This window comes from Oncorhynchus masou, chromosome 26, assembly GCF_036934945.1.
Source record: "Oncorhynchus masou masou isolate Uvic2021 chromosome 26, UVic_Omas_1.1, whole genome shotgun sequence".
Lineage (NCBI taxonomy): Eukaryota > Metazoa > Chordata > Actinopteri > Salmoniformes > Salmonidae > Oncorhynchus > Oncorhynchus masou.
The window spans coordinates 1773122-1798016 of NC_088237.1; the positions used below are offsets into that span (position 1 = coordinate 1773122).

At 43.7% G+C, this 24895-nt stretch overlaps 1 protein-coding gene across 1 annotated transcript; it reads left to right on the forward strand.

Annotated features, from left to right (window-relative positions):
• The first annotated feature begins 4112 nt into the window (after positions 1-4112).
• LOC135514633 (matrix metalloproteinase-23-like) lies at positions 4113-24895 on the forward strand. The gene is made up of 8 exons (XM_064938075.1): positions 4113-4322; positions 5306-5439; positions 10974-11113; positions 12979-13146; positions 22464-22628; positions 22965-23075; positions 23753-23879; positions 24268-24895. Exons 1-8 carry the CDS (start codon positions 4170-4172, stop codon positions 24584-24586), a joined length of 1317 nt encoding a protein of 438 aa, XP_064794147.1. The 5' UTR covers positions 4113-4169; the 3' UTR covers positions 24587-24895.

The window sequence follows — 24895 nt, forward strand, 5'->3', positions numbered from 1 at the left end:
GCAGGCTAGCCCCACAGAGGCGGGTTAAGCACAGCTGACAGTACTAATGACCTATTTTCTTGCCCCAACAAGAGAGAAGAGGGAACCGGCAGTGAGGGAGACTGGAGGAAAAAAAGAGTGATTCATTCTCCAAAGGAGCGGATTTACCTGAAGGAAGGGTGAAGAGGACAAATGACCTTTTGGGAATGGCAACCACGGATCCGCACCAACACCCGAAAGGAGCTCTCCACAAATGGTTAGTTGAGGCGCTGACACAACCGTGATTTATGATATAGTTAAAAGTTACTCACCTTGTGTCCCTTATTCCTGTAAAAAAGAAGATTTGTGTTATCCTTGTGAGATTGTCCTTGATTGTTTGAGATGAAAGAAATACTTCAATAGAGAACTTTGTTCAATGTAAGAGTACCTGCTACCGACTTGTTTAGTCTACCTTTTCGCTTTACCTGACCTAAAAATATTTGGTCTGCTCACTACAAAGATACAGGCATCATTCCTAACTCTGTTCCCGCTCAGGGATTTCACCATGAGGCCAATGGTGACTTTAAAACAGTAAGTTTAATGGCTGTGATTGGGAAAAAAACTGAGGTAGATCAAAAACATTGTAGTTTCTGTGAAAAGGAGGAAGCCTGTACAGAATACAAATATTCCAAAAAATCCAAAATAACACACTCCATTTTTTCATGCAGAGTGCTGGCTGCATCATGTTATGGATATTTTTGTAATTGTTAAGGACTGGGGAGTTTTTCAGGATAAAAAAGAAAATGAATGGAATGTAGCTAAGCACCTGCAAAATCCTAGAGGAAAACATGGTTGTCTGTTTTCCACCAGACACTGGGAGAGGAATTCACCTTTCAGCAGGACATTAGCCTAAAACACAAGGCCAAATCTACACGAGTTGCTTACCAAGAAGACTGACTGTTACCGTGACTGTTCCTGAGTGGCCGAGTTACAGTTTTGACTTAAATATGCTTGAAAATCAATGGCAAGGCCTGAAAATGGTTGTCTAGCATCTAAGGTCTGTTCTTATGTACGACGCAACGCGGAGTGCCTGGATACAGCTTTCAGCCGTGGTATATTGGCCATATATCACAAACCCCGAGGTGCCTTATTGCTAATATACACTGGGTACCAACATAATCAGAACAGTAAAAATAAATGTTTGGTCATAGCCGGCTGATATACCACAGCTTTCAGCTAATCAGCATTCAGGGCTCGAACCACCCAGTTTATAATAAACTATATAATAATACATCAAATGTGTATGAATTGTAATGCTTATTATACCATTCATAAATGGAGAAGGACTCATTAGTAGCCTACCCACTACTTATGAACAGTGCATTAATGTGCGTTCATCAACGTCAATGTGTTAGCAAAGTGATTTTTCTGACTAATTTAAAAGGAAAAATGTAAATGTTTAAGAGTGGTTGAGTCTTGTGTAGGCTAAGTCTAATAGTGTGTTACTGACTTTAAAGTAAAACTGTGGCTATAAGCAAAGGCTTTAAGTAAAACTATGTGGGGATAAGCTTTGAATGGGTTGTAAAGTGTTTGTAGGGAAGGGGTTAACTGGAAAAATGTGTGGAAGGTGGCTGTTTAGAAAAGTTAGCTTGTGCAGTGTTGGTGTGGATGGACAGATGAATAAAGAGATGTGTAATTAAATTCTCATCTTTCAGGGCCCCATGAAAGATCTCCTGTCCAGCTTTTCTTTTCAACTACCCCTTTTTCCTCCTTCCTTCCCTATTTTCTCTCTGCTCCTTCCCAGGGTGTGTGACATGGTCGGGTCAGACCGCCCCGAGTTCCACAGTCACCTGGAGTGCAGCCAGACCCTGGGCACAGGGCCAAGTCCAGTGAGGGGCGAAAGTTATGAGACTGCCATTCAGGTGCCCTTTATTAAAAAGTCTGTCTCTAGAAAGCATTTTTTCCCTTTTTTTACCTCATGTGAATCAAAGTGGACGTTTAAGACTGCACTCTTTTAGGTTGATTTGAACATCTTGATACATACAGACATGTACAGAAAATGTGATATCATACAATATATAAACACAAATACAAATATGTACATTTAATGTGTTAATAGTTTAGATATGTGTTAAAGAGAAGTAGTTTTACAGCATTTAAAAAAATGTGATATTCTCTGATGGTTCTTTCAGTATTCCTCATCTCTCATTTCTGGTATTATGTCAGGGCAATTTTAAGTTAATCGTAGGCCTGCAACTAGCTAACTTTCTCAGTTAAAAAGTGATTAATTGATCATAACCATTCTGAAAAAAGATTGCAGTCAGAGTGCAGTATAACTGCATTTAGAGTGCTGCAAAAAATAAAATATAAAAAACTTGTTTTACTGCAATAATTTTGCAGTTCAGCTGCAGTACACTGCAATTATTTTGCAATTAGTGTGTCCAAAATACCAGTCGATTGCAGTTACTGCAGTTTCAAAACTGAAATATTTTTTGTAAGGGAATTTATTGGAGGAACGACGGGACACCAAAAGCATTTTTGTTGGGCCTGATCCATAAATATCATGCAACATAACCCCCAAATTCTTTCTATATGTTCTTAAGAGTCACAGGGGTCCTCTTCTATTGAAAACCATAGGCTGTCTCGGGGTCTTCCTAAGGTCAGCCCGAGTGATGGGGATGGGGGAAACTGTGGACCACTTGGCCAGCCAGACCATGGGCAATGCCAAAAAGTTCCATTGAAAAATATTTTACCTCATTCTGCACAATGGATGTTTTTTCATGAGAGCACACTTCACCTGCAGTTGAGTTTCGATTTGACACCGTGGGCACTTTCTGAAGGTGACTGAAGGGAGGTAGGCTAGAAAAAAATCCTTGGTGAAGCCTAAAGCATTGCAGATGTGACACATTGCTGTAGCCTAGGATGGGGGCATACTGTGGGCTAGTCATGATAGCCTTCCTCTTCAATGGATGATCCATCATTTGCTGAGGAGCTATCACACCTAGATGGGGCTCAGGGAGAGTTGAGATAGGCTAGATGTATGCCTAGCTTTCAATAATGATTTGATTTTTTTGACATCCATGTTAGTCGGTTTGAGTTGCCACTTGCCAGGAAGTGGACTAATGGAGCCTGTTTTAACAGATGGATTGGAAAATGGGTCCCCGCGCTGACAGTTGGAACTGCGCGCTACATGCGTCAACAGGTGAATAAACGGTCCGTGCAATGCGGGGATCCTTGGGACTTACCTACCCCCCATTGAAGGTAGGGGTTCAGGTTAGGGTCTCGCTGTTATCCCAATGATTCCGGATGGCACTGACCGTGAAGAAACACCCGGCTCTGCTGCGGTGTATTTTTGAGGGTTGCCGGTGTCAATGTCACGTTTTGGGGGTAAAATAACTCTTCATAATAAATGTGAAAACATTTTCCTTAAAAAAATAGGCTTTAGTCAATGACTTACTTACATAATTTGTATTAGCCGTAGCGGTTTGAGGCCTCAACCTATTAGATAAACTATTACATTGCACGAGTCGTTGTTTAGGCCTAGTAAGAGTTTACAGCTCAACAATAGTTTGAAGACTTTACTGTCTTTGAAAACAGTTGACCATTTTACGCTCTATTCGCCCGGGTGACCACTGGGTAAAGTTTGAGAGCACGTTAGTGAATGGGAGCGCAGAGGCTGAGAGCCAAATGGTTGTTTTAGGACTGGGCGGTGCTCTCTCTCTGCCCCAACACTCGACTGATGTCCGACAGCTGACCCGTTCCGTCAGTCCATGGACTAGGCAGGGACGTATCAAAGTTATCCAATAAACATACAAATGCGATGCAATTAACAAAGGACTCGGCGGAAAAGTAGGAGTTTACAGTTATATCCTAGGGGAAAAGTAGGAGTTTACAGTTATATCCTAGGGGAAACGCGCAGGATTCTGAATGATATGAATTTGATGGTAAGGGAGCATTTGGAGCGCCGTGCACAAATCCCAACTCTGCAGAATGTGGTTTCCACGTTGTGATACGCACCGTGTTCTGGTTCAGAGGAAGGATAGCCTACTCATGCTTTCTGCATGAAAACACCTGAATAAAGTAGCCTATCCGAGCTGATCAATCTCTTTTTATACCAAGTATTCAATCTTTGCATTTAGCTGAACCATGTGCTCTCAACATTGATTGCAGGCTACCATTGACTGTCAATTGTAAAACTACTACAGGTTCCAATGGAGCACAGGAAGCAGAAGTTAATGAGTTCGCCCAAGGGCTTCGTGGCTGTGTTCGAGATACGCAGAACTCGTCCAATACTTGTTCTACTAGTGCTGATGTTGGTAGGGTTGGATGAGGTCGGAGGACTCCGGACGTGTAGGAGGAAAACGGTAATTATATATATTTATCATTTTTATTCAGGGTGTGTGTGTCTGCGCGCGTGCATTTTCATTTGCATTAATTTATTGTATTTTGGTATAGTTTTTAACAGAAGAAATACGTGTTTTAAGTAGGCTACACATATTATAAAATAGTTCTGTTTGGATCCTAATGTATATTTGTGCATGTTTATTTGTTGATGAGTGATATATATAGCCGTCTATACTAATGCATTAATCAGTGTTACAATAGCTGAGAACGAGGATACACGAGGGAAAGAAGAAAAGAAAGGTGCTGGTGAGGGGAGGGCTGGAGGAGTATGCTTCTGCTCACATGTGGGTGACAGATATTTTAGCACAGAGAGATGGATAGATGGACAGGGGCTGTCAAGGGATGATAGCAGAGGTGGATTCCACATCTGTGTAGGATTAAGTTGTGATTGGGTTCCTTTTTGCACTTGTGCCACATGTGTTTTCCTAGAGGAGGCCAGACATGCTCCCTTTGCCAGGAAGCCTGAAAAATGCAGTGGCTTGACTTTCATTTATTCCTTTTTTAACTCCTAGTGGAAGAAATAGTACTGAAAAATTGGAGAAATAAGAATGAACGACTAACTATTTTGAGGTGAAATCCTCTCCCAGTTGCAGAGTGCACATTTTGTCATCATTGAAGGGATTTTAGTCCTGTCTTGTTTCACAAGCTACTGCTAATTTGTTGTTTGTTTCAGGCCCTGTACCATTCTCTACTGCAACATACGGACTGTGCAAAGCTTTCTCTCTCTCTCTCCTACACTGTTTTTACCTGTTCATGGTCATGTCATGCTCTTCTTGTCAACTCTAGTAATCTCTCTCTCTCCCATTTCAATTCAAAGGGCATTATTGGCATGGGAAACATATGGTAACATTGCCAAAGAAAGTGAAATAGATAAAAAAAAACATTTTTTAAAGAGTGAAGTAAACAAACAAACAATCTCTCTCTTTCTCTCCCTCTCTCTCAGGAAGCTGGTGGGCGGTCTGTGGAGTCCCTGAGCTCTGTGAAGCATCATCCTGTGACTGGAGCACTGAGCCGCTCCAGACGCTACGCCATCAACCCACTGGGACACAAGTGGAGGCATTTCAACCTCACCTACAAGTGAGACCCTGAATCACAATTCAGACCCTTGTCCCTATCCCCTAGGATCTTTTGGAGATCTGAGAGGATTGGATATACGGTGCCTCAGATGGTATTCAAACACAATGGTCCCTCAATTTTTTTTAATCACAGCAACTTTCAGGTCTGCTGAGAGCAAACTTGAACGTTGTGAAAATTCAATGCAACTTCCAGCGTGCATTTACTGTGAGCACTGAAGTTGTACCAGCTTTAAGTTACAGTTTCAGACAGTGGTCAAATAGGCTACTGTAGCTATTTGATCATATGTAGGCCTACCAGAGTTCCCTACCATCAAAAACAATGGAGAAAATGCATCCCATAACATTTTAACATGGAAATAGCTGTTCTATCATTCAGCCTACAGTAGCAGCCAATGTGCGGTGTTCAATGTAGGCCTACAGTCCATGACACGTTTGAAAAAAAACATGCAGGGCTTGACATTAACCTGTTTATCCCCCTGTCCTTCAGACAAGGAGGTGACTGAAAATGTTGTTTCCTTCGGAAACTGTTCAGACCACTTGACGTTACAGACTTATTGTAAAATTGATTAAATAAATATAAATTCCTCCGCAATCTACACACAATAACCCATAATGACAAAGCGAAAACAGGCTTTTTAGAATTTTTAGCAAATTTATAAAACACAGAAATACCTTATTTACATTAGTATTTAGACCCTTTGCTATGAGACTCAAAATTGAGCTCAGGTGCATCCTGATTCCATTGGTCATCCTTGAGCTGTTACTACAACTTGATTGGAGTCCACCTGTGGTAAATTCAATTGATTCGACATGGTTTGGAAAAGCATAGACCTGTCTATTTAGTTTACAGTGCATGTCAGAGCAAAAACCAAGCCATGAGGTTGAAGGAAATATCCGTAGAGCTCCGAGACATGATTGTGTAGAGGCACAGATCTGGAGAAGGGTACCAAAACATTTCTGCATCATTGGAGGTCCCCAAGAACACAGTGGCCTCCATCATTATTAAATGGAAGAGGTTTGTAACCACCAAGACTCTTCCTTGAGCTGGCCGCCCAGCCAATCGGAGGAGAAGGGCCTTGGTCAGAGAGGTGATCAAGAATCTGATGGTCACTCTGACAGAAGAAGAAGGGCACCTACTGGTAGATTCATCAAAAAATAATTAATCAAAATAAAAAAGCAGACATTGAAAGCAGACATTGAATATCCCTTTCAACATAATGAGGTTGGTGTATAAATACACCTAGTCACTACAAAGATACAGGCGTCCTTCCTAACTCTGTTGCCGGAGAGGAAGGAAACCGTAATGCTAACATAAATGACAGAAGGAAGCCTGTACAGAATAAACATATTCCAAAACATGCATCCTGTTTGCAATAAGGCACTAAAGTAAAACTGTAAAAAAATTGGCCAAATAAACTAACTACATGTCATGAATACAAAACATTATGTTCGGGGCAAATAACAACACATCATTGAGTACTACTCTTCATTTTTTCAAGCATGGTGGTGGCTGCATCATGTTACGGATATGCTTATCATTGGCAAGGACTAGGGAGTTCTTTAGGCTAAAAATAAACGGAATAGAGCTAAGCACAGTCAAAATCAGAGTGCGAAACCTGGTTCATTCTGCTTTCCAACAGACACTGGGAGACAAAATCACCTTTCAGCAGGACAACAACCAAACACACAAGGCCAAATATACAATGATCAACAACCAACTTGACAGAGCTTGAAGAATTAAAAACATTATAATGTGCAAATATTGTACAACCCAGGTGTGCAAAGCTCTTAGAGACTTACCCAGAAAGATTCACAGCTGTAATGGCTGCCAGAGGTGATTCTAACATATGTTGACTCAAGGGTGTGAATGCTTATGTAAATGTGATATTTCTGTATTTAATTTTCACTAAAAGGGCACAGAACATGTTTTTACTTTTGTTATTATGTGTAGATGAGTGAGAACAAGAATACAATCCATTTTGAATTCAGGCTGTAACACAACAAAATATGGAATAAGTCAAGGGGTATGAATACTTTCTTAAGGCACTGTAGTTGTATTCATGTTGTAAGGAATATAGCAGCAATTCCACCTAACCTATCAGTGGGCAAGGTTCCACCATATTACTGACACCTATCCAATCCTCTCAGATGTAGTGTCAAGGGGGAAGGGACTAGGGTTGACTTGGGATTCAGGGAGTTCAGGGAGGGGATGGAAGAGACTGGGAGGTCGGCTTCTGAGTACTGTTTTGAGAATTAGAGCTTCAGAGAATGTTGGAGGATGGCCCACTGGCCAGACATACAAATATTATTTCAGTTATGAATACAACTATTGTTCCCTGAAGGGAAATCAACAACCATTCATATTCCCCTGAAAACTGAAATCACGCCCAACTGGCCAATGGATGCCACGCCTGCCCTCGGAAGCCGTGTCTTCCTGGCTATAATACCGGGGCATTCATTTCCTCAATTCAGTAACACTTTTCAGCGGGCCCAAATCCCCTGCGCAAAATATGTTATACCTCATTACCTCCTTAACTGAACAGTAGTTATTTTCATACATTCCCATTCAGTCGGTCACTTGGTATAACATACTATGGGGACATACAATCAAGCCCCAAGCTGGCTCATTGGGTACCAAACTAGGAGATGCATGGCAGCCCAAGCATACACACATGTTCTACCGGTCAAAAAAAGGGTCTACAGAAGCCACCCTTTTCCCTAATACTTACCTGAGAAGCCTGAACTGTCAGAGCCTGATGAAGCCTGAACTGTCAGAACCCCATATAGGGAACCAGAATCTGCTGCAACTTGACATGCTGCCACTGCAGCCCAAGTCCATAGAACCCATGGTTCCAAGAACAATACTTACCTTGGGAGCCTGAAATGTCAGAACTTGTAAAAAGAACTGTCCAAAACAACAGAACACTTGTTGTGACATGGTAAAGCACACACGCACGCTGCATAGCATCAACCAGAGTCGATGAATCATGGCAAGGTTACTATGGTAACTTGATAATGCACACTTTACACGCTGCCGCACCCCGAGGCAGCCCATGGCTCAAACCACAGGGAATTGTGGTAAACCGGATAAATGTGCAACCTGTACGCTGCCAACACCCACTCCTGGACCCAAACTTAAGAACCCTATGAGCCACACTAGGAGAAGTTACATCCAAGTGTTAAAATCTCACAAGGGTATGTCGGGAACCCTAACTCGCTGAAGCACAGATATCACCAATCATCATGCCCCTGAACAATGCCCAAGCAGCCGCCACACCCCTAGTGGAGTGAGCATGCACACCTATAGGCAACCCTTGTCCTTGTCAAAAGTGAGGGACCTGTAAGACACAGCTGCATTAGGACGTTACATCACTTTGGAATCGGCAGGTACGGACTCCAAACAGGAGTGTGTGGAGATCCCCAACATGCTAGGCCGATGCCAAGGCCACGAGCAGGGCAGTCTTGTAGGAAATGAGCTTTAGGTCCACAAACTCTAATGGTTCAAACAGAGACTCACACTGAGGGGACCAAGGCCCGGTCCCTGGTCGACGCCATGAGTCGACAAGCCTTTTAGGAGCCACACCGCCGGAGGATGAGTCCCCGGTGTGGAGCTGTCCATCCCTACATGACACGCAGAGATGGCTGCCATATAAACCTTCAATGGAAACGCCTCAGCACCAGCCAAACTGTCAGTATCTCTAGGTAATTGATATGCAACTCCCTTTACGCTGTTGACTTCTTCGAGTAGCCCACACATAGTACTCCTCATCTCAGGATGCGTCTGTCGTGATCACCCTGCGGGACACTACCCGGCCCATGAGAACCACCTGCAACAGAGAACCCGCAAAACAGACTCATCAACAGCGCCGAAACAGACATATCAACAGAAGTCCTAGAGACACAATAGCTATCATAAAATAACTGTACCAGACAGAGCTGGAATTCAAACCTACTTTGTTGGGACCAAAACGCATGATTCAGAACTGAGTCCAGGAATTGAATGTGCTGAGTCAAACCACTTTTCCTGTGATTCACTCTGAACCCCAGAGACTGAATATGGGAAACCAGTGTGGCAGTATGGAGCTCCACCTGTTCCCTCGACTCCACTATGACCAGCTAATCGTCCAGATAGGCCAAAACTCTGATCCCCTGGCACAGCATCATAGAAAAGGTGCGGGGAGATAAAGTCCAAAAGGCAGGACCAGAAATTCATAGGCTACACCCTTGAAACGAAACCTCCGAAACCTTCGGTGGGGAAGATGTATAGCCACATGAAAGTACGTATCCTTCAGATCTATGGACATGAACCAATCACAGGGATGCGCCGACTGCAATAGCCAGCAAACTGTGAGCATTTTGGATGATGTCGTACTCCCGATACCCCTGAACGTAACGTAGAGAAACCTTGGGTAGAAACACTGTGCTTTCGTGGTACCGCCATTCTGATAACCAGCCAACACCGGGTTTGGGGCCCCTTTGACCGAGCCACTTGGAAGCACTGTTGCCATTAGTAAATGTGGAGGAGGGCTCCATGAACATGCCCCTCCACCGGCCTCCAGCTAGGGTCGCGAGGTCTGCTCATTCCCCCACGGCGCGGAAGAATCAGCGTTAACCCCACTCCCCTTCGACCCAGCACAGCGTCTGTGCCAAGACTTCCGCTGCTTCCCAGAAACACCAATACGGTCAAAAACCAACCTCGACGCCAGCCTCTGGCCTGGACTCGTTCCTTTACGCTTCTGGAACTGCAAAGCTGCCCCCACGAAGGAACTTTCGTGGGAAAAGGACCTGTAGAGCTGGGTCCTGTTCTTGTTTCTCCTCGAAACAGGCCTGTAAGGACTCCATAGCCGAGCCAAACAACCTTGTTGGTGAAACTGGCACATCCATGTACAGCCACCTGTCCCTTTCAAGAACCACACCCTCAGCCTGGTATACTTTGTCCAACTGCTCCGCCTAGAACCGGGACTGTTTATTCAGAAGATTAGCCTCCTTGTTAGCCTCTGGAGCTAAGTAACTCGGCAGCTTTCCATCCATCGGTGGTGTGCAAATGAGCCCCACCTCCTCCATACTCTACATTTATGAACTCACCAAAACCTGGTAGCACCAGCCTGGCTGAATGAGGGGAATCGCAGGTCGCCTTTAGCTCATCAGCGACGGAGGCGAATCTCATAGTCTGTATGTGCTTGAAAAGTTTGTCATTTGCGTTACACGGTCTTCCTTCAGGCGGGCTGAAGAGAGAAGAATTGAGGAAATGGATGTGAGCCCCGGTATTATAGTCAGGAAGGCAGGACTTTTGGGGGTTGGCTCGGCATCCATTGGCCCGTTGGGCGTTTTCAGTTTTTTCAGGTGAATATGGTTGGTCATTGACTCCCCATAATGTTATACTGAGTGACTGACTGAAAGGGAACAGCACTGCGTTTTTGGGAATCCAAGTTAGTCGCATTGTCTGTCACTTTCCGGTCTGTCTTTCTGTTCACAGCTGTATGTCTGTCTGTCTATGTTTGTCTGTTTGTCTGCGTGTCCGTTCACATCTGTCAGGATCGTGAAGTTTCCCAACACGCTGAACAAAGATGACACCCGCCAGGCCATCAGCATTGCGTTCTCCAAGTGGAGCGACGTGTCCCCTCTCTACTTTGCCGAAATCAAAAACCCCAACAAGAGTGCTGACATTATCATCGGTGAGACCACGTAATTGATTAGAACCATATTGTATCACCTTAAGATAAGATAAGGGTGTGTGTGAGTATCTCAATATTTGTTAAGTCTTTAATACCCTGTTGTGTCTCTAGTATGATTAAATGAGATGACATGCTATTTTATCAAATCGATTACCTAACATTTGATTACGTGATTTGAATTGGGGCGGCAGCATAGCCTAGTGGTTAGAGCGTTGGACTAGTAACCGAAAGGTTGCAAGATGGAATCCCCGAGCTGACAAGGTACAAATCTGTTGTTCTGCCCCTGAACAAGGCAGTTAACCCACTGTTCCTAGGCCGTCATTGAAAATAAGAATTTGTTCTGAACTGACTTGCCTAGTAAAATAAAGGTAACAATTAACTTGTTAATAACCTTTGGAACCAGGTTCTGGTTCTTAAAGATCTGAAGGTCTTTTATATCAATAGCAGTCAATTATTAATTATCACCTTATTCAATCTCATCTGAACGTCATAAAATTCTTGGTTATCTGCACAAACCCTGGCTAACAAGTTGAATTAGCAATACAAAAATTGGCTTCATTATTTACTAAATACCTAAATAATCACACAGAATTACATATACACAGGATAGATCATAAATCGATTACTAATCATGTCATAAAAGAAAAAGTCCCTTGCAGATGAAACCGATTTGATGCCTGGTTACACAAATAAAGGGGGTTGGGTTTGAATGAAAGAGCGGGAAGACTGAGGGACAAAGAGGATTGGGTCTATATTGGACCTTGAGAAGCTATGCTGCCGTAAATACAGAATCTTATGCATTCTAATAACCGCCCATTCGGAAAAGGAAAATGCAAGATATATATTTACACTGAGCTGCGTTTTGATAGATGATTGAAGATTGAAGACTGGTTTACCCAGCAGAGATCACCAATGTTCTTCCAAGAATCTTTCTGGTCGTAGTGTTGTAGAGCGGATATGTTCTTCTGAGAATGTAGGGCTATCGGATATGTTCTTCTGAGATTGTCTGTCCATCTAGGAGGTATCACTTCTTCTTTAGTAAATAATCATTCAAAGTTCTTACTAAGTTGCTATAATTAGCTCGTGCTGTATTTTGGCTGGTCTAGTCGAAATTCACCATTCCAGCGTGGTGATTGTCACCTCCACATTGAAATTCACCCTTTTAATAAACATTAGGACAGCAGTCCTAAAATTTCTGGAACTAAATGTTAATATTGTTAGCTTGTAGTTGAAATTAGCCCATTTAAACGTCTGGACACCAGTCCTCATGTCATCTCGAACTGAGGTTGACTTCCGTCAATGGGCATTTGTACTGTGGGAGAGAAGGGCGTGTTTCATAGTTCTCAACCAATGTCTGTTCACTTGGGAGTGGCCACTGAGTGAGCATAAGTTTACTTATGAAAACAATTCTCTCATTAAGAAGCTAAAATCACATTTAATCTTGTCACAAATAGTTTCATATTTAAACATTTAAATTGCACATCAATACCATTTGAATATAACTAGAATGTGCAGACTTTCCAAGATACAATTTGTTGTCCTATCATCAGATATAATGTCCCAGACAACAACTGATCTGGCGACAGACGGACACTTTCAGCTGGTTAAGAAAGGAAAAATATTGTTCCATTCCCCAACCTTTTGATGTTCCCATACTTTCTCTCTGGAAACACAGGGCTTTTCAAGAGTCCATTCTGTAGAGTGGAGAGAAAAGAGGGAAATGTATTTATGTGGGGGTATGTATTTATGTGGGGATAAACCTCACCCAACAGGGCAACGTCATGACAACCCCCTGCTTTTTGTGTGTGTGTGTGTGTGTGTGTGTGTGTGTGTGTGTGTGTGTGTGTGTGTGTGTGTGGGCACAGGCTTCTACACATGGAACCACACAGACTGCTGGTGGTCTCCATTGCATCCCTGTTTTGATGGACTAAACGGGGAGTTGGCCCATGCCTTCCTGCCCCCACGTGGGGAGATCCACTTTGACAATCATGAGTTCTGGATCCTGGGGAAGTCCCGCTTCAGCTGGAAACAAGGTGCAAATAATATCTACATTCTGTCTGTCTGTGCTCCGATTCTCTTCCCTTACCCCAAAAAGTGTACTCATTCACTTTCTCCCACCCGTGGATTTCCTTCAAGGAAATTCCTACAATGGAATCATGTAGTAACCAAAAAAGTAAATAAAATAAAATAAAATAAAATTGTTATATTTGAGATTCTTCAAAAGTAGCCACCCTTTGCCTTGATGACAGCTTTGCACACTCATGCATTCTCTCAACCAGATTCATGAGATAGTCACCTGGAATGCAATTCAATTAACAGGTGTGCCTTTTTAAAAGTTAATTTGTGGAGTTTCTTTCCTTCTTAATTCATTTGAGCCAATCAGTTGTGTTTTGACCAGGTAGGTTTGATATACAGAAGATAGCCCTATTTAGTAAAAGACCAAGTCCATATTATGGCAAGAACAGCTCAAATAAGCAAAGAGAAACGACAGTCCATCAACACTTTAAGATATGAAGGTCGGTCAATACGGAAAATTTCAAGAACTTTGAAAGTTTCTTCAAGTGCAGTCGCAAAAATAATCAAGCGCTAAGATGAAATTGGCTCATGAGGACCGCCACAGGAAAGGAAGACCCAGAGTTACCACTACTGCAGAGGATAAGTTCATTAGAGTTACCAGCCTCAGAAATTACCAGCCCAAAGAAATGCTTCAGAGTTCAAGTAACAGATACATCTCAACAACAACTGTTCAGAGGAGACTGCGTGAATCAGGCCTTCATGGTCGAATTGATGCAAAGAAACCACTACTAAAGGACACCAACAAGAAGAAGAGACTTGCTTGGACCAAGAAACACGAGCAATGGACATTAGACTGGTGGAAATCTGTCCTTTGGTCTGATGAGTCCAAATTTGGGGGTTTTGGTTCCAACTGCTGTGCCTTTGTGATACGCGGAGTAGATGAACGGATGATCTCCGCATGTGTGGTTCCCAACGTGAAGCATGGAAGAGGAGGTGTGATGGTACTTTGCTGGTGACACTGTCTGTGATTTATTTCAAATTCAAGGCACACTTAACCAGCATGGCTACCACAGCATTCTGCAATGATACACCATCCCATCTGGTTTGCGCTTAGTGGGACTATCATTTGTTATTCAACAGGACAATGATCCAACACAACTCCTGGCTGATTAAGGGCTATTTGACCAATAAGGAGAGCGATTGAGTGCTGCATCAGATGACCTGGCCTCAACAATCACCAGACCTCAACCCAATTGAGATGGTTTGGGAGGAGTTGGACTGCAGAATGGAGGAAAAGCAGCCAACAAGTGCTCTGTATAAGTGGGAACTCCTTCAAGACTGTTGGAAAAGCATTCCAGGTGAAGCTGGTTGAGAGAATGCCAAGCGTGCGCAAAGCTGTCATCAAGGCAAAGAGTGGCTACTTTGAAGAATCTCATATGAAATATATTTTGATTCGATTAACATTTTTTTGGGTTACCACATGATTCCATATGTGTTATTTCATAGTTTTGATGTCTTCACAATTTTTCTACAATTTAGAAAATAGTAACAATAAAGAACAACCATGAATGAGGTGTCTAAACTTTTGACTGGTGCTAAATATATATATATATATATATACAGTGGGGCAAAAAAGTATTTAGTCAGCCACCAATTGTGCAAGATCTTCCACTTAAAAAGATGAGAGAGGCCTGTAAATTTCATCATAGGTACACTTCAGCTATGACAGACAAAATGAGGGAAATTAGGATTTTTAATGAATTTATTTGCAAATTATGGTGGAAAATAAGTATTTGGTCACCTACAAACAAGCAAGATTTCTGGCTCTCACAGACCTGTAACTTCTTCTTTAAGAGGCTCCTCTGTCCTCCACTCGTTACCTGTATTAATGGCACCTGTTTGAACTTGTTATCTGTATAAAAGACACCTGTCCACAACCTCAAACAGTCACACTCCAAACTCCACTATGGCCAAGACCAAAGAGCTGTCAAAGGACACCAGAAACAAAGTTGTAGACCTGCACCAGGCTGGGAAGCCTGAATCTGCAATAGGTAAGCAGCTTGGTTTGAAGAAATCACTGTGGGAGCAATTATTAGGAAATGGAAGACATACAAGACCACTGATAATCTCCCTCGATCTGGGGCTCCACGCAAGATCTCACCCTGTGGGGTCAAAATAATCACAAGAACGGTAAGCAAAAATCCCAGAACCACACGGGGGGACATAGTGAATGACCTGCAGATAGCTGGGACCAAAGTAAGAAAGCCTACCATCAGTAACACACTACGCCGCCAGTGACTCAAATCCTGCAGTGCCAGACGTGTCCCCCTGCTTAAGCCAGTACATGTCCAGGCCCATCTGAAGTTTGCTAGAGAGCATTTGGATGATCCAGAAGAAGATTGGGAGAATGTCATATGGTTAGATGAAACCAAAATAGAACTTTTTGGTAAAAACAAATCGTCGTGTTTGGAGGACAAAGAATGCTGAAGAACACCATCCAAAGAACACCATACCTACTGTGAAGCATGGCGGTGGAAACATCATACTTTGGGGCTGTTTTTCTGCAAAGGGACCAGGACGACTGATCCGTGTAAAGGAAAGAATGAATGGGGCCATGTATCGTGAGATTTTGAGTGAAAACCTCCTTCCATCAGCAAGGGCATTGAAGATGAAATGAGGCTGGGTCTTTCAGCATGACAATGATCCCAAACACACCGCCCGGGCAACGAAGGAGTGGCTTTGTAAGAAGCTTTTCAAGGTCCTGGAGTGGCCTAGCCAGTCTCCAGATCTCAACCCCATAGAAAATCTTTGGAGGGAGTTGAAAGTCTGTGTTGCCCAGCAACAGCCCCAAAACATCACTGCTCTAGAGGAGATCTGCATGGAGGAATGTGCCAAAATACCAGCAACAGTGTGTGAAAACCTCGTGAAGACTTACAGAAAACGTTTGACCTCTGTCATTGCCAACAAAGGCTATATAACAAAGTATTGAGAGAAACTTTTGTTATTGACCAAATAGTTATTTTCCACCATAATTTGCAAATAAATTAATAAAAATCCTACAATGTGATTTTCTGGATTTTTTTTTCTTCTCATTTTGTCTGTCATAGTTGAAGTGTACCTATGATGAAAATTACAGGCCTCTCTCATCTTTTTAAGTGGGAGAACATGCACAATTGGTGGCTGACTAAATACTTTTTTGCCCCACTGTGTGTGTATATATACAGAAACAGTTGAAGTCAGAAGTTTACATACACTTACACTACACCAGTCATTAAAACTCATCATTTGAGTGAATTGGAGGTGTATCTGTGGATGTATTTCAAGGCCTACCTACAATCTCAGTGCCTCTTTGCTTGACATTATGGGAAAATCAAAAGAATTCAGCCAAGACCTCAGAAAAAATTGTATACCTCCACAAGTCTGGTTCATCCTTGGGAGCAATTTCCAAATGCCTGAAGGTACCATGTTTATCTTTACAAACAATAGTACGCAAGTATAAACACCATGGGACCACGCAGCCGTCATACCGCCCCGGAAGGAGACACGTTCTGTCTCCTCGAGATGAACGTACTTTGGTGCAAAAAGGGCAAATCAATCCCAGAATAACAGCAAAGGACCTTGTGAAGATGCTGGAGGAAACAGGTACAAAAGTATCTATATCCACATGTCAACATAAAATGAAAGGCCGCTCAGCAAGGAAGGACTGCTACAAAACCACCATAAAAAAGCCAAAGTACGGTTTGCAATTGCACATGGGGACAAATATCGTACTTTTTGGAGAAATGTCTTCTGGTTTCATGAAACAAAAATAGAACTGTTTGGCCATAATGACCATCATTATGTTTGGAGGAAAAAGGGGGAAGGCTTGCAAGCCAAAGAATACCATTCCAACAGTGAAGCACGGGGATGGCAGCATCATGTTGTGGAGGTGCTTTGCTGCAGGGAGGGACTGGTGCACTTCATAAAATAGATGGCATCACAAGGATGTAAAATTGTGTGGATATATTGAAGCAACATCTCAAGACATCAGTCAGGAAGTTGAAGCTTGGTCACAAATGGGTCTTCCAAATGGACAATGAAGCATACTTCCAAAGTTGTGGCAAAATGGCTTAAGGACAACAAAATCAAGCTATTTGGGTGGTCCTACAGAAAATTTGTGGGCAGAAATGAAAAAGTGTGTGCGAGCAAGGAGGTCTACAAACCTGACTCAGTTACACCAGCTCTGTCAGGAGGAATGGGCCAAAATTCACCCAACTTATTGTGGGAAGCTTGTGGAAGGCTACTCGAAACGTTTGACCCAAGTTAAACAATTTAAAGGCAATGCTACCAAATACTAATTGAGTGTATGTAAACTTCTGACCCACTGGGAATGTGATAAAATAAATAAAAGCTGAAATAAATCATTCTCTACTTTTATTCTGACATTTCGCATTCTTAAAATAAAGTGGTGATCCTAACTGACCTAAGACAGGGAATTTTTACTAGGATTAAATGCCAGGAATTGTGGAAAAACTGACTTTAAATGTCTTCTGACTTCAACTTTGTGTGTGTGTGTGTGTGTGTGTGTGTGTAACGGCGTTCTTCTTTAGTTGAAAGAGAGTCGGACCGAAATGCAGCGTGTAAGTTACTCATGTTTATTTAGTGAAGACAAACGAACGAACTATACACGAATAACTAATAAATACAAAAATAACAAACAGTACACAGAGACAGGAACAATCACCCACGAAATACAAGGCGAAAACCAGGCTACCTAAATACGGTTCCCAATCAGCGACAACGAGAATCACCTGACTCTGATTGAGAACCGCCTCAGGCAGCCAACCTATTTAACACACACACCCCTAATCAGCTACAATCCCAAACACTACAAACCCCAATACGAAAATACAATACATAATAACCCCATGTCACACCCTGGTCTGACTAACTAATAATGGATAATCCACCCTAACCGCCGACCATGGCCGAATAGTCCTCACCCAGAACCCTACATAACAGAGGAGCAGCTCGGGACTGAGGGACAGCTCGGGACTGAGGGGCAGCTCGGGACTGAGGGGCAGCTCGGGACTGAGGGGCAGCTCAGCACTGAGAGGCAGCCCAGCACTGAGAGGCAGCCCAGCACTGAGAAAAAGCCCAGTACTGAGAAAAAGCCCAGCCAGGCAGTTGAATCCGGCAGATCCTGGCTGACTGGCGGATCCTGGCTGACTGGCGGATCCTGGCTGACTGGCGGATCCTGGCCGACTGGCGGATCCTGGCTGACTGGTAGATCCTGGTCGACTGGCGGATCCTGGCTGACTAGCAGATCTGGCAGATCCTGGCTGACTGGCGGATCCTGGCTGACTAGCAGATCTGGAAGAGTCTGGTTGACTGGCAGATCTGGAAGAGTCTGGTTGACTGGCAGATCTGGAAGAGTCTGGTTGACTGGCAGATCTGGAAGAGTCTGGCTGACTGGCAGATCTGGAAGAGTCTGGCTGACTGGCAGATCTGGAAGAGTCTGGCTGACTGGCAGATCTGGAAGAGTCTGGCTGACTGGCAGATCTGGAAGAGTCTGGCTGACTGGCAGATCTGGAAGAGTCTGGCTGACTGGCAGATCTGGAAGAGTCTGGCTGACTGGCAGATCTGGAAGAGTCTGGCTGACTGGCAGATCTGGAAGAGTCTGGCTGACTGGCAGATCTGGAAGAGTCTGGCTGACTGGCAGATCTGGAAGAGTCTGGCTGACTGGCAGATCTGGAAGAGTCTGGCTGACTGGCAGATCTGGAAGAGTCTGGCTGACTGGCAGATCTGGAAGAGTCTGGCTGACTGGCAGATCTGGCTGCTCCATGCTGACTGGCAGCTCTGGCTGCTCCATGCAGACTAGCTGCTCCATGCAGACTAGCAGCTCAGGCTGCTCTATGCAAACTGACAGCTCTGGCTGCTCAATGTAGACTGGCAGCTCAGGCTGCTCTATACAGACAGGAGGCTCCGGCAGCGCTGTAGAGGAGGAAGGCTCTAGAACCGCTGAACAGACGGGAGACTCCGACAGCGCAGGAGAGGGAGAAAGCGCTGGCTGCGCTGAACAGGCGAGGCGCACTGAAGGCCTGATGCGTGGTGCTGGCACTGGTGGTATTTGGCCGAGGACACGCACAGGAAGCCTAGTGCGGGGAGCTGCTACTGGAGGGCTGGGGTGTGGAGGTGGTACTGGATAATGGCCAGGCACAGGAAGCCTGGTGCGGGGAGCTACTACCGGAGGACTGGTGTGTGAATGTGGCACAGGATGGACTGGACCGTGAAGGTGTACTGGAGAGCCTGAATGCAGGACTGGCACAGGACGTGCTAGGCTAGGTAGGTACTCAGGAGGCTTAGTGCGTGAGGCTGGCACACTTTCCACCAGCCAACTAACACGCACCTCAGGACTAGTATGGAGTGCTGACCCAGGTGCCATTAAATCCCCGACACGCTCCGTCGGCCGAATATTATATCTAAAGCACCAAACTAGCAACTCCCTCATTAAACTCTCCTCCAATTTCCCCATTAACTCCTTCACAGTCTCTGCTTCGCTCACCTCCAACACTGGTTCTGACCTCCTCCTTGGCTCTTCACAATAAACAGGGAGAGTTGACTCAGGTCTGTCTCCTGACTCAGCCACTCCCCCTGATAGCCCCCCCCAAAAAAAATTTGGGGGCTGCTTTTCGGGCTTCCATCCACGTCGCCGTGCTGCCTCCTCATACTTGCGCCTCTCCGCTTTAGCCGCTTCTAATTCCTCCTTGGGGCGGCGATATTCACCAGGCTGAGCCCAGGGTCCTTTTCCGTCCAGTTCCTCCTCCCATGTCCAATTCTCCAAATGGTGTAGCCTCTCCCACTGAAGCTGCTTCTGTTGCCTTTCGTGTAGCTCCTGTTTCCTCTTCGCCTGCTGCACTTAAGGGCGGCTACACTCCTCTGGTTTAGCCCAGGGTCCTCTTCCGTCAAGGATTTCCTCCCATGTCCAGAAATCCTTTAAACGCGGCTCCTCTTTGCGCTGCTCCTGCCTGTTGACACGCTGCTCGGTCCGTGTTTGGTGGGTGATTCTGTAACGGTGTTCTTCTTTAGTTGAAAGAGAGTCGGACCGAAATGCAGCGTGTAAGTTACTCATGTTTATTTAGTGAAGACAAATGAACGAACTATACACAAATAACTAATAAATACAAAAATAACAAACAGTACGTGAAACCAATTACAGCCTGACTGGTGCACACTACACAGAGACAGGAACAATCACCCACGAAATACAAGGCGAAAACCAGGCTACCTAAATACGGTTCCCAATCAGCGACAACGAGAATCACCTGACTCTGATTGAGAACCGCCTCAGGCAGCCAACCTATTTAACACACACACACCCCTAATCAGCTACAATCCCAAACACTACAAACCCCAATACGAAAATACAATACATAATAACCCCATGTCACACCCTGGTCTGACTAACTAATAAACTAAAACACAAAATACTAAGACCAAGGCGTGACAGTGTGTGTGTGTGTGTGTCACTACAGTTCAAAAGTTTGGGGTCACTTAGAAATGTCCATGTTTGTTGAAAGAAAATCATTTTTTCGTCCATTAAAATAACATGAAATTGATCAGATATAAAGTGTAGACATTGTTAATGTTGTAAATGACAGAGGCCCATTATCAGCAACCATCACTCCTGTATTCCAATGGCACGTTGTGTTAGCTAATCCAAGTTTATAATTTTAAAAGGCTAATTGATCATTAGAAAACCCTTTTGCAATTATGTTAGCACAGCTGAAAACAACTTGTTCTGATTAAAGAAGCAATAAAACTGGCCTTATTTTATACTAGTTATACTAGTTATCTGGAGCATCAGCATTTGGGGGTTCGATTACAGGCTCAAATTGGCCAGAAGCAAATGCCTTTTTTCTGAAACTCATCAGGCTAGTCTTGTTCTGAGAAATGAAGGCTATTCCGTGCGAGAAATTGCCAAGAAACTGAAGATCTCGTACAATGTTGTGTACTACTCCCTTCACATAACAGCATAAACTCTCTCTAATAGGAATAGAACGAGTGGGAGGCTCCGGTGCACAACTGAGCAAGAGGACATGTACATTAGAGTGTCTAGTTTGAGAAACAGTTGCCTCAAGTCCTCAACTGGCAGCTTCATTAAATAGTACCCGCAAAACACCAGTCTCAATGTCAACAGTGAAGAGGTGACTCCGGGATGCTGGCCTTCTAGGCAGATCTGCAAAGAAAAAGCCATATCTCAGACTGGCCAATAAAAAGAAAAGATTTGGATGGGCAAAACACTGGAAGATTGGAAATAAGTGTTATGGACAGACTAATCTAAGCTTGAGGTGTTCGGATCACATAGAACATTTGTGAGTCGCATAAAAAATGAAAAGATGCTAGAGGAGTGCTTGATGCCATCTGTCAAGCATGGTGGAGGCAAAGTGATGGTCTGGGGGTGGTAAGAGTTGGAGATTTGTACAGGGTAAAAGCGATCTTGAAGGAAGGCTATCACTCCATTTTGCAATGCCATGCCATACACTGTGGATGGCGCTTAATTGGAGCCAATTTCCTCCTACAACAGGACAATGACCCAAAGTACAGCTCCAATCTATGCAATAACTATTTAGGGAAGAAGCAGTCAGCTGGTATTCTGTCTATAATGGAGTGGACAGTACAGTCACCGGATCTCAACCTTATTGAGCTGTTGTGGGAGCAGCTTGACCGTATGGTACGTAAGAAGTCCCCATCAAGCCAATACAACTTGTGGGAGGTGCTTTAGGAAGCATGGGGTGAAATCTCTTCAGATTACCTCAACAAACTGACCGCTAGGATGCCAAAGGTCTGCAAGGCTGTAATTGCTGCAAATAGAGGATTCTTTGACGAAAGCAAATTTTGAAGGACACAATTATTATTTCAATAAAAAAAATAGTTATTTATAACCTTGTCAACGTCTTGACTAGATTTCCTATTCATTTCGCAACTCATTTCATGTATGTTTTCATGGAAAACAAGAGAATTTTTAAGTGACCCCAAACTTTTGAACGGTAGTGTATATATATTTTTTAACAGGACAAATATTAGGGGGCATGACGCCTCTGGCATATATTCTACAAGTGTCTGGAACTCTATTGGAGGGATGCAGCAACATTGTTCCATTGATCCCTCATTTACTCAAATGTTTCCCTTATTTTGGCAGTGACCTGTATATACCAACACACCATTCTAGAATCTAGATGTTATCTCAAATCACACAAGGCTGATCACAAGTATTCTATCCAGGGATTCCAATCCCCCTTGTCCTTTGATATAATGTGTGTACGTGCCTAATTGGGTCTGTTCCCTTCCCCAGGTGTGTGGTTAAATGACCTGGTACAGGTGGCGGCTCATGAGATTGGGCACGCCCTGGGGCTGTGGCACTCCCGTGACCCCCAGGCACTGATGCACCCCAATGCCACCTACACGGGCCAGAGGAACATTGCCCAGGACGACATCTGGGGAATCCAGCGCCTCTATGGTAAAGGAACACACAGATCAAACATGTTTTTTTAGTTTATTTATGATGATAAATCAAGACTTTTTATATTTTTTTCATACATGTATTGTAATGATGTAATTTCTAACATTTTTAAAATATTGTCTAAACATTTGTATTAACATTCTCTATTCCACCAATTCCCGCTCAACTCATTGTGCAATTACAACACGATAGCAATACAATTACTACAGTACTATGTAACATGTTATTACAATGTTATTGCTACACAAGTAATTTGCTTTATTACACAGGTATAAGACATAACACTAAGAAAACGTTAATACCACAAATGTCTATATATGTGTTGTATTCCAGGATGCACAGACAAGAAGCGAGTGTGTGATCCATGGGCTCGCCTTGGCTTCTGCGAAAGGAGGAAGAGCTTCATGAAGAAACACTGTGCCCGACGATGTGATCTCTGCTATGGTCAGACAGACACTCTTGATTGGACATGAATTTAACTGCACCGCAGTTCACCAGTTGGACTTTAAAGTTGCAATCTCCATGAGATCCTATTAATGACATGCTTTTAGGACTGTCTTAAGCCATCAAATAGATCAGGACTTGATAGTTAAATGTGGATCTAGCCTGATTTTGGACATTTTAACACAAACTGGCTGCCTGGTAGGTGTCTTTCCGAAGAATTACCATGGATTATCTCTCCAAATTAGATGTAATTAGATGTGTAATTATGGACCTGCCTGAATTTGTAAGGCACTTTGAATGACAGAATGGACATCTAAAATCTAAAATGTTTAACCGCGTGCTATGTTGCCAACATTCAGACTGTAGCTTGCCAAACTCCTGTCCTGTCCTGTGTCATCCCTTGTCCTACTGTACTGATAACACCTCTGTGGCATATGCTTTATCCCCAATAAACTCTATTTCAAATCTTTACACGATTCCTCGCATCCTCTCTTTCTCAACCATATTGGAGAACGTCCAAGGTCTCCTCCCTCAGACCTTCTCCGATTTGTTTTGAGGAGGCGATGAGGAAAGAGGATGTGAGGAATTGAGGAAAGATTCATTGAGAAAAAGCCAGAGAGGAATATCTTGTGGGGGAAGTCTTATGACCGTCCTGGTATATCACTCACTTCCTTTAGAGCCTCTTGAGGCCGTTACCACGCTAAGTCCACCGCCTGCCAACGTCAAGATCAAGATAGTTCCTCGTGGAAAGGTTGTGGGCTTCCGCTGTGGGACGAAGAATCCTAGATCGCCTCCCAAAGTCAGGTGAGAGAATAGTTTAAATACAGTAATGTACAAATCATATTTTTGGTGTTTATTGGACAGGATATAAGTAGATAGGAGAGAAGGTGCTAGAGCAGTGGGTTGGAGTCAAACCAATACACGCAATGGCATTATACAATACATGTGCTCCAAAGGCAGGGGCTTAGACCGCTTGACAACCTTGGAGCACTATATACCATAATTACCGGTCGGATTCTCCCATCGTTTTATCAGGTCTTTTAATGGAAGCATTTAAACAGCATGCAGGTTGTTTTCTCTTATTTACTATGACTATGTTTCTGGCAAAGGTTGTTGGACATACATGACATTTGAATGGTTGATTCCTCTCTCCCTGTGCTCTTGCCTGGTACGGCCTTTGACCTTGCTCTAGTTGGTACAAGGATGGAGAGCAGCTCGTGATCTCTATCCCCGGCTACATCACCATGAAGGACCGTGACCTCCGCGTCGTCGCCAACGAGTTTAACGAGGGCACTTATACCTGTCGCGTCATTCGTGGCGGCAACGTGGTCTCCGCAAACTCCTGGGTCATCCGCCTGAACAGCCCTCCAACAGCTGAGCTGAATGAAGAGAGTGAGGGAAGAATGAGAGCTGGGAAGGAAAGAATTGAGGCATGGAGGAAAAGAGGACAAACCCACCGCAACAATATTATAGGTGAACTCAGCAATACAACATCCTCATACACAGCATGACGACTTCCTGCTTACTAATATTAAATATGCCAAGACTGCCACATATTAGAACTTATTCACCCAGGGATTGTGAGCTTTCAAAATACAGCTTTGTGTGATAAAAAAACATAACTTAAGGTTAACCTTGGAATCAACAGATAATTGACCAATGGAAACAACCCTCTATTCTAGAGCCAATAGTGTCAGTTTTAGCACATCAAAATTCTGTTGTTGATGTCTGTAAACAGGAAGTTTCCCCGGTTTGAAGGATGTCATCATATGTCTGAGTCTAACTTTAAGCAGGCTGTACTCTGACAGTACTCTCTTGAA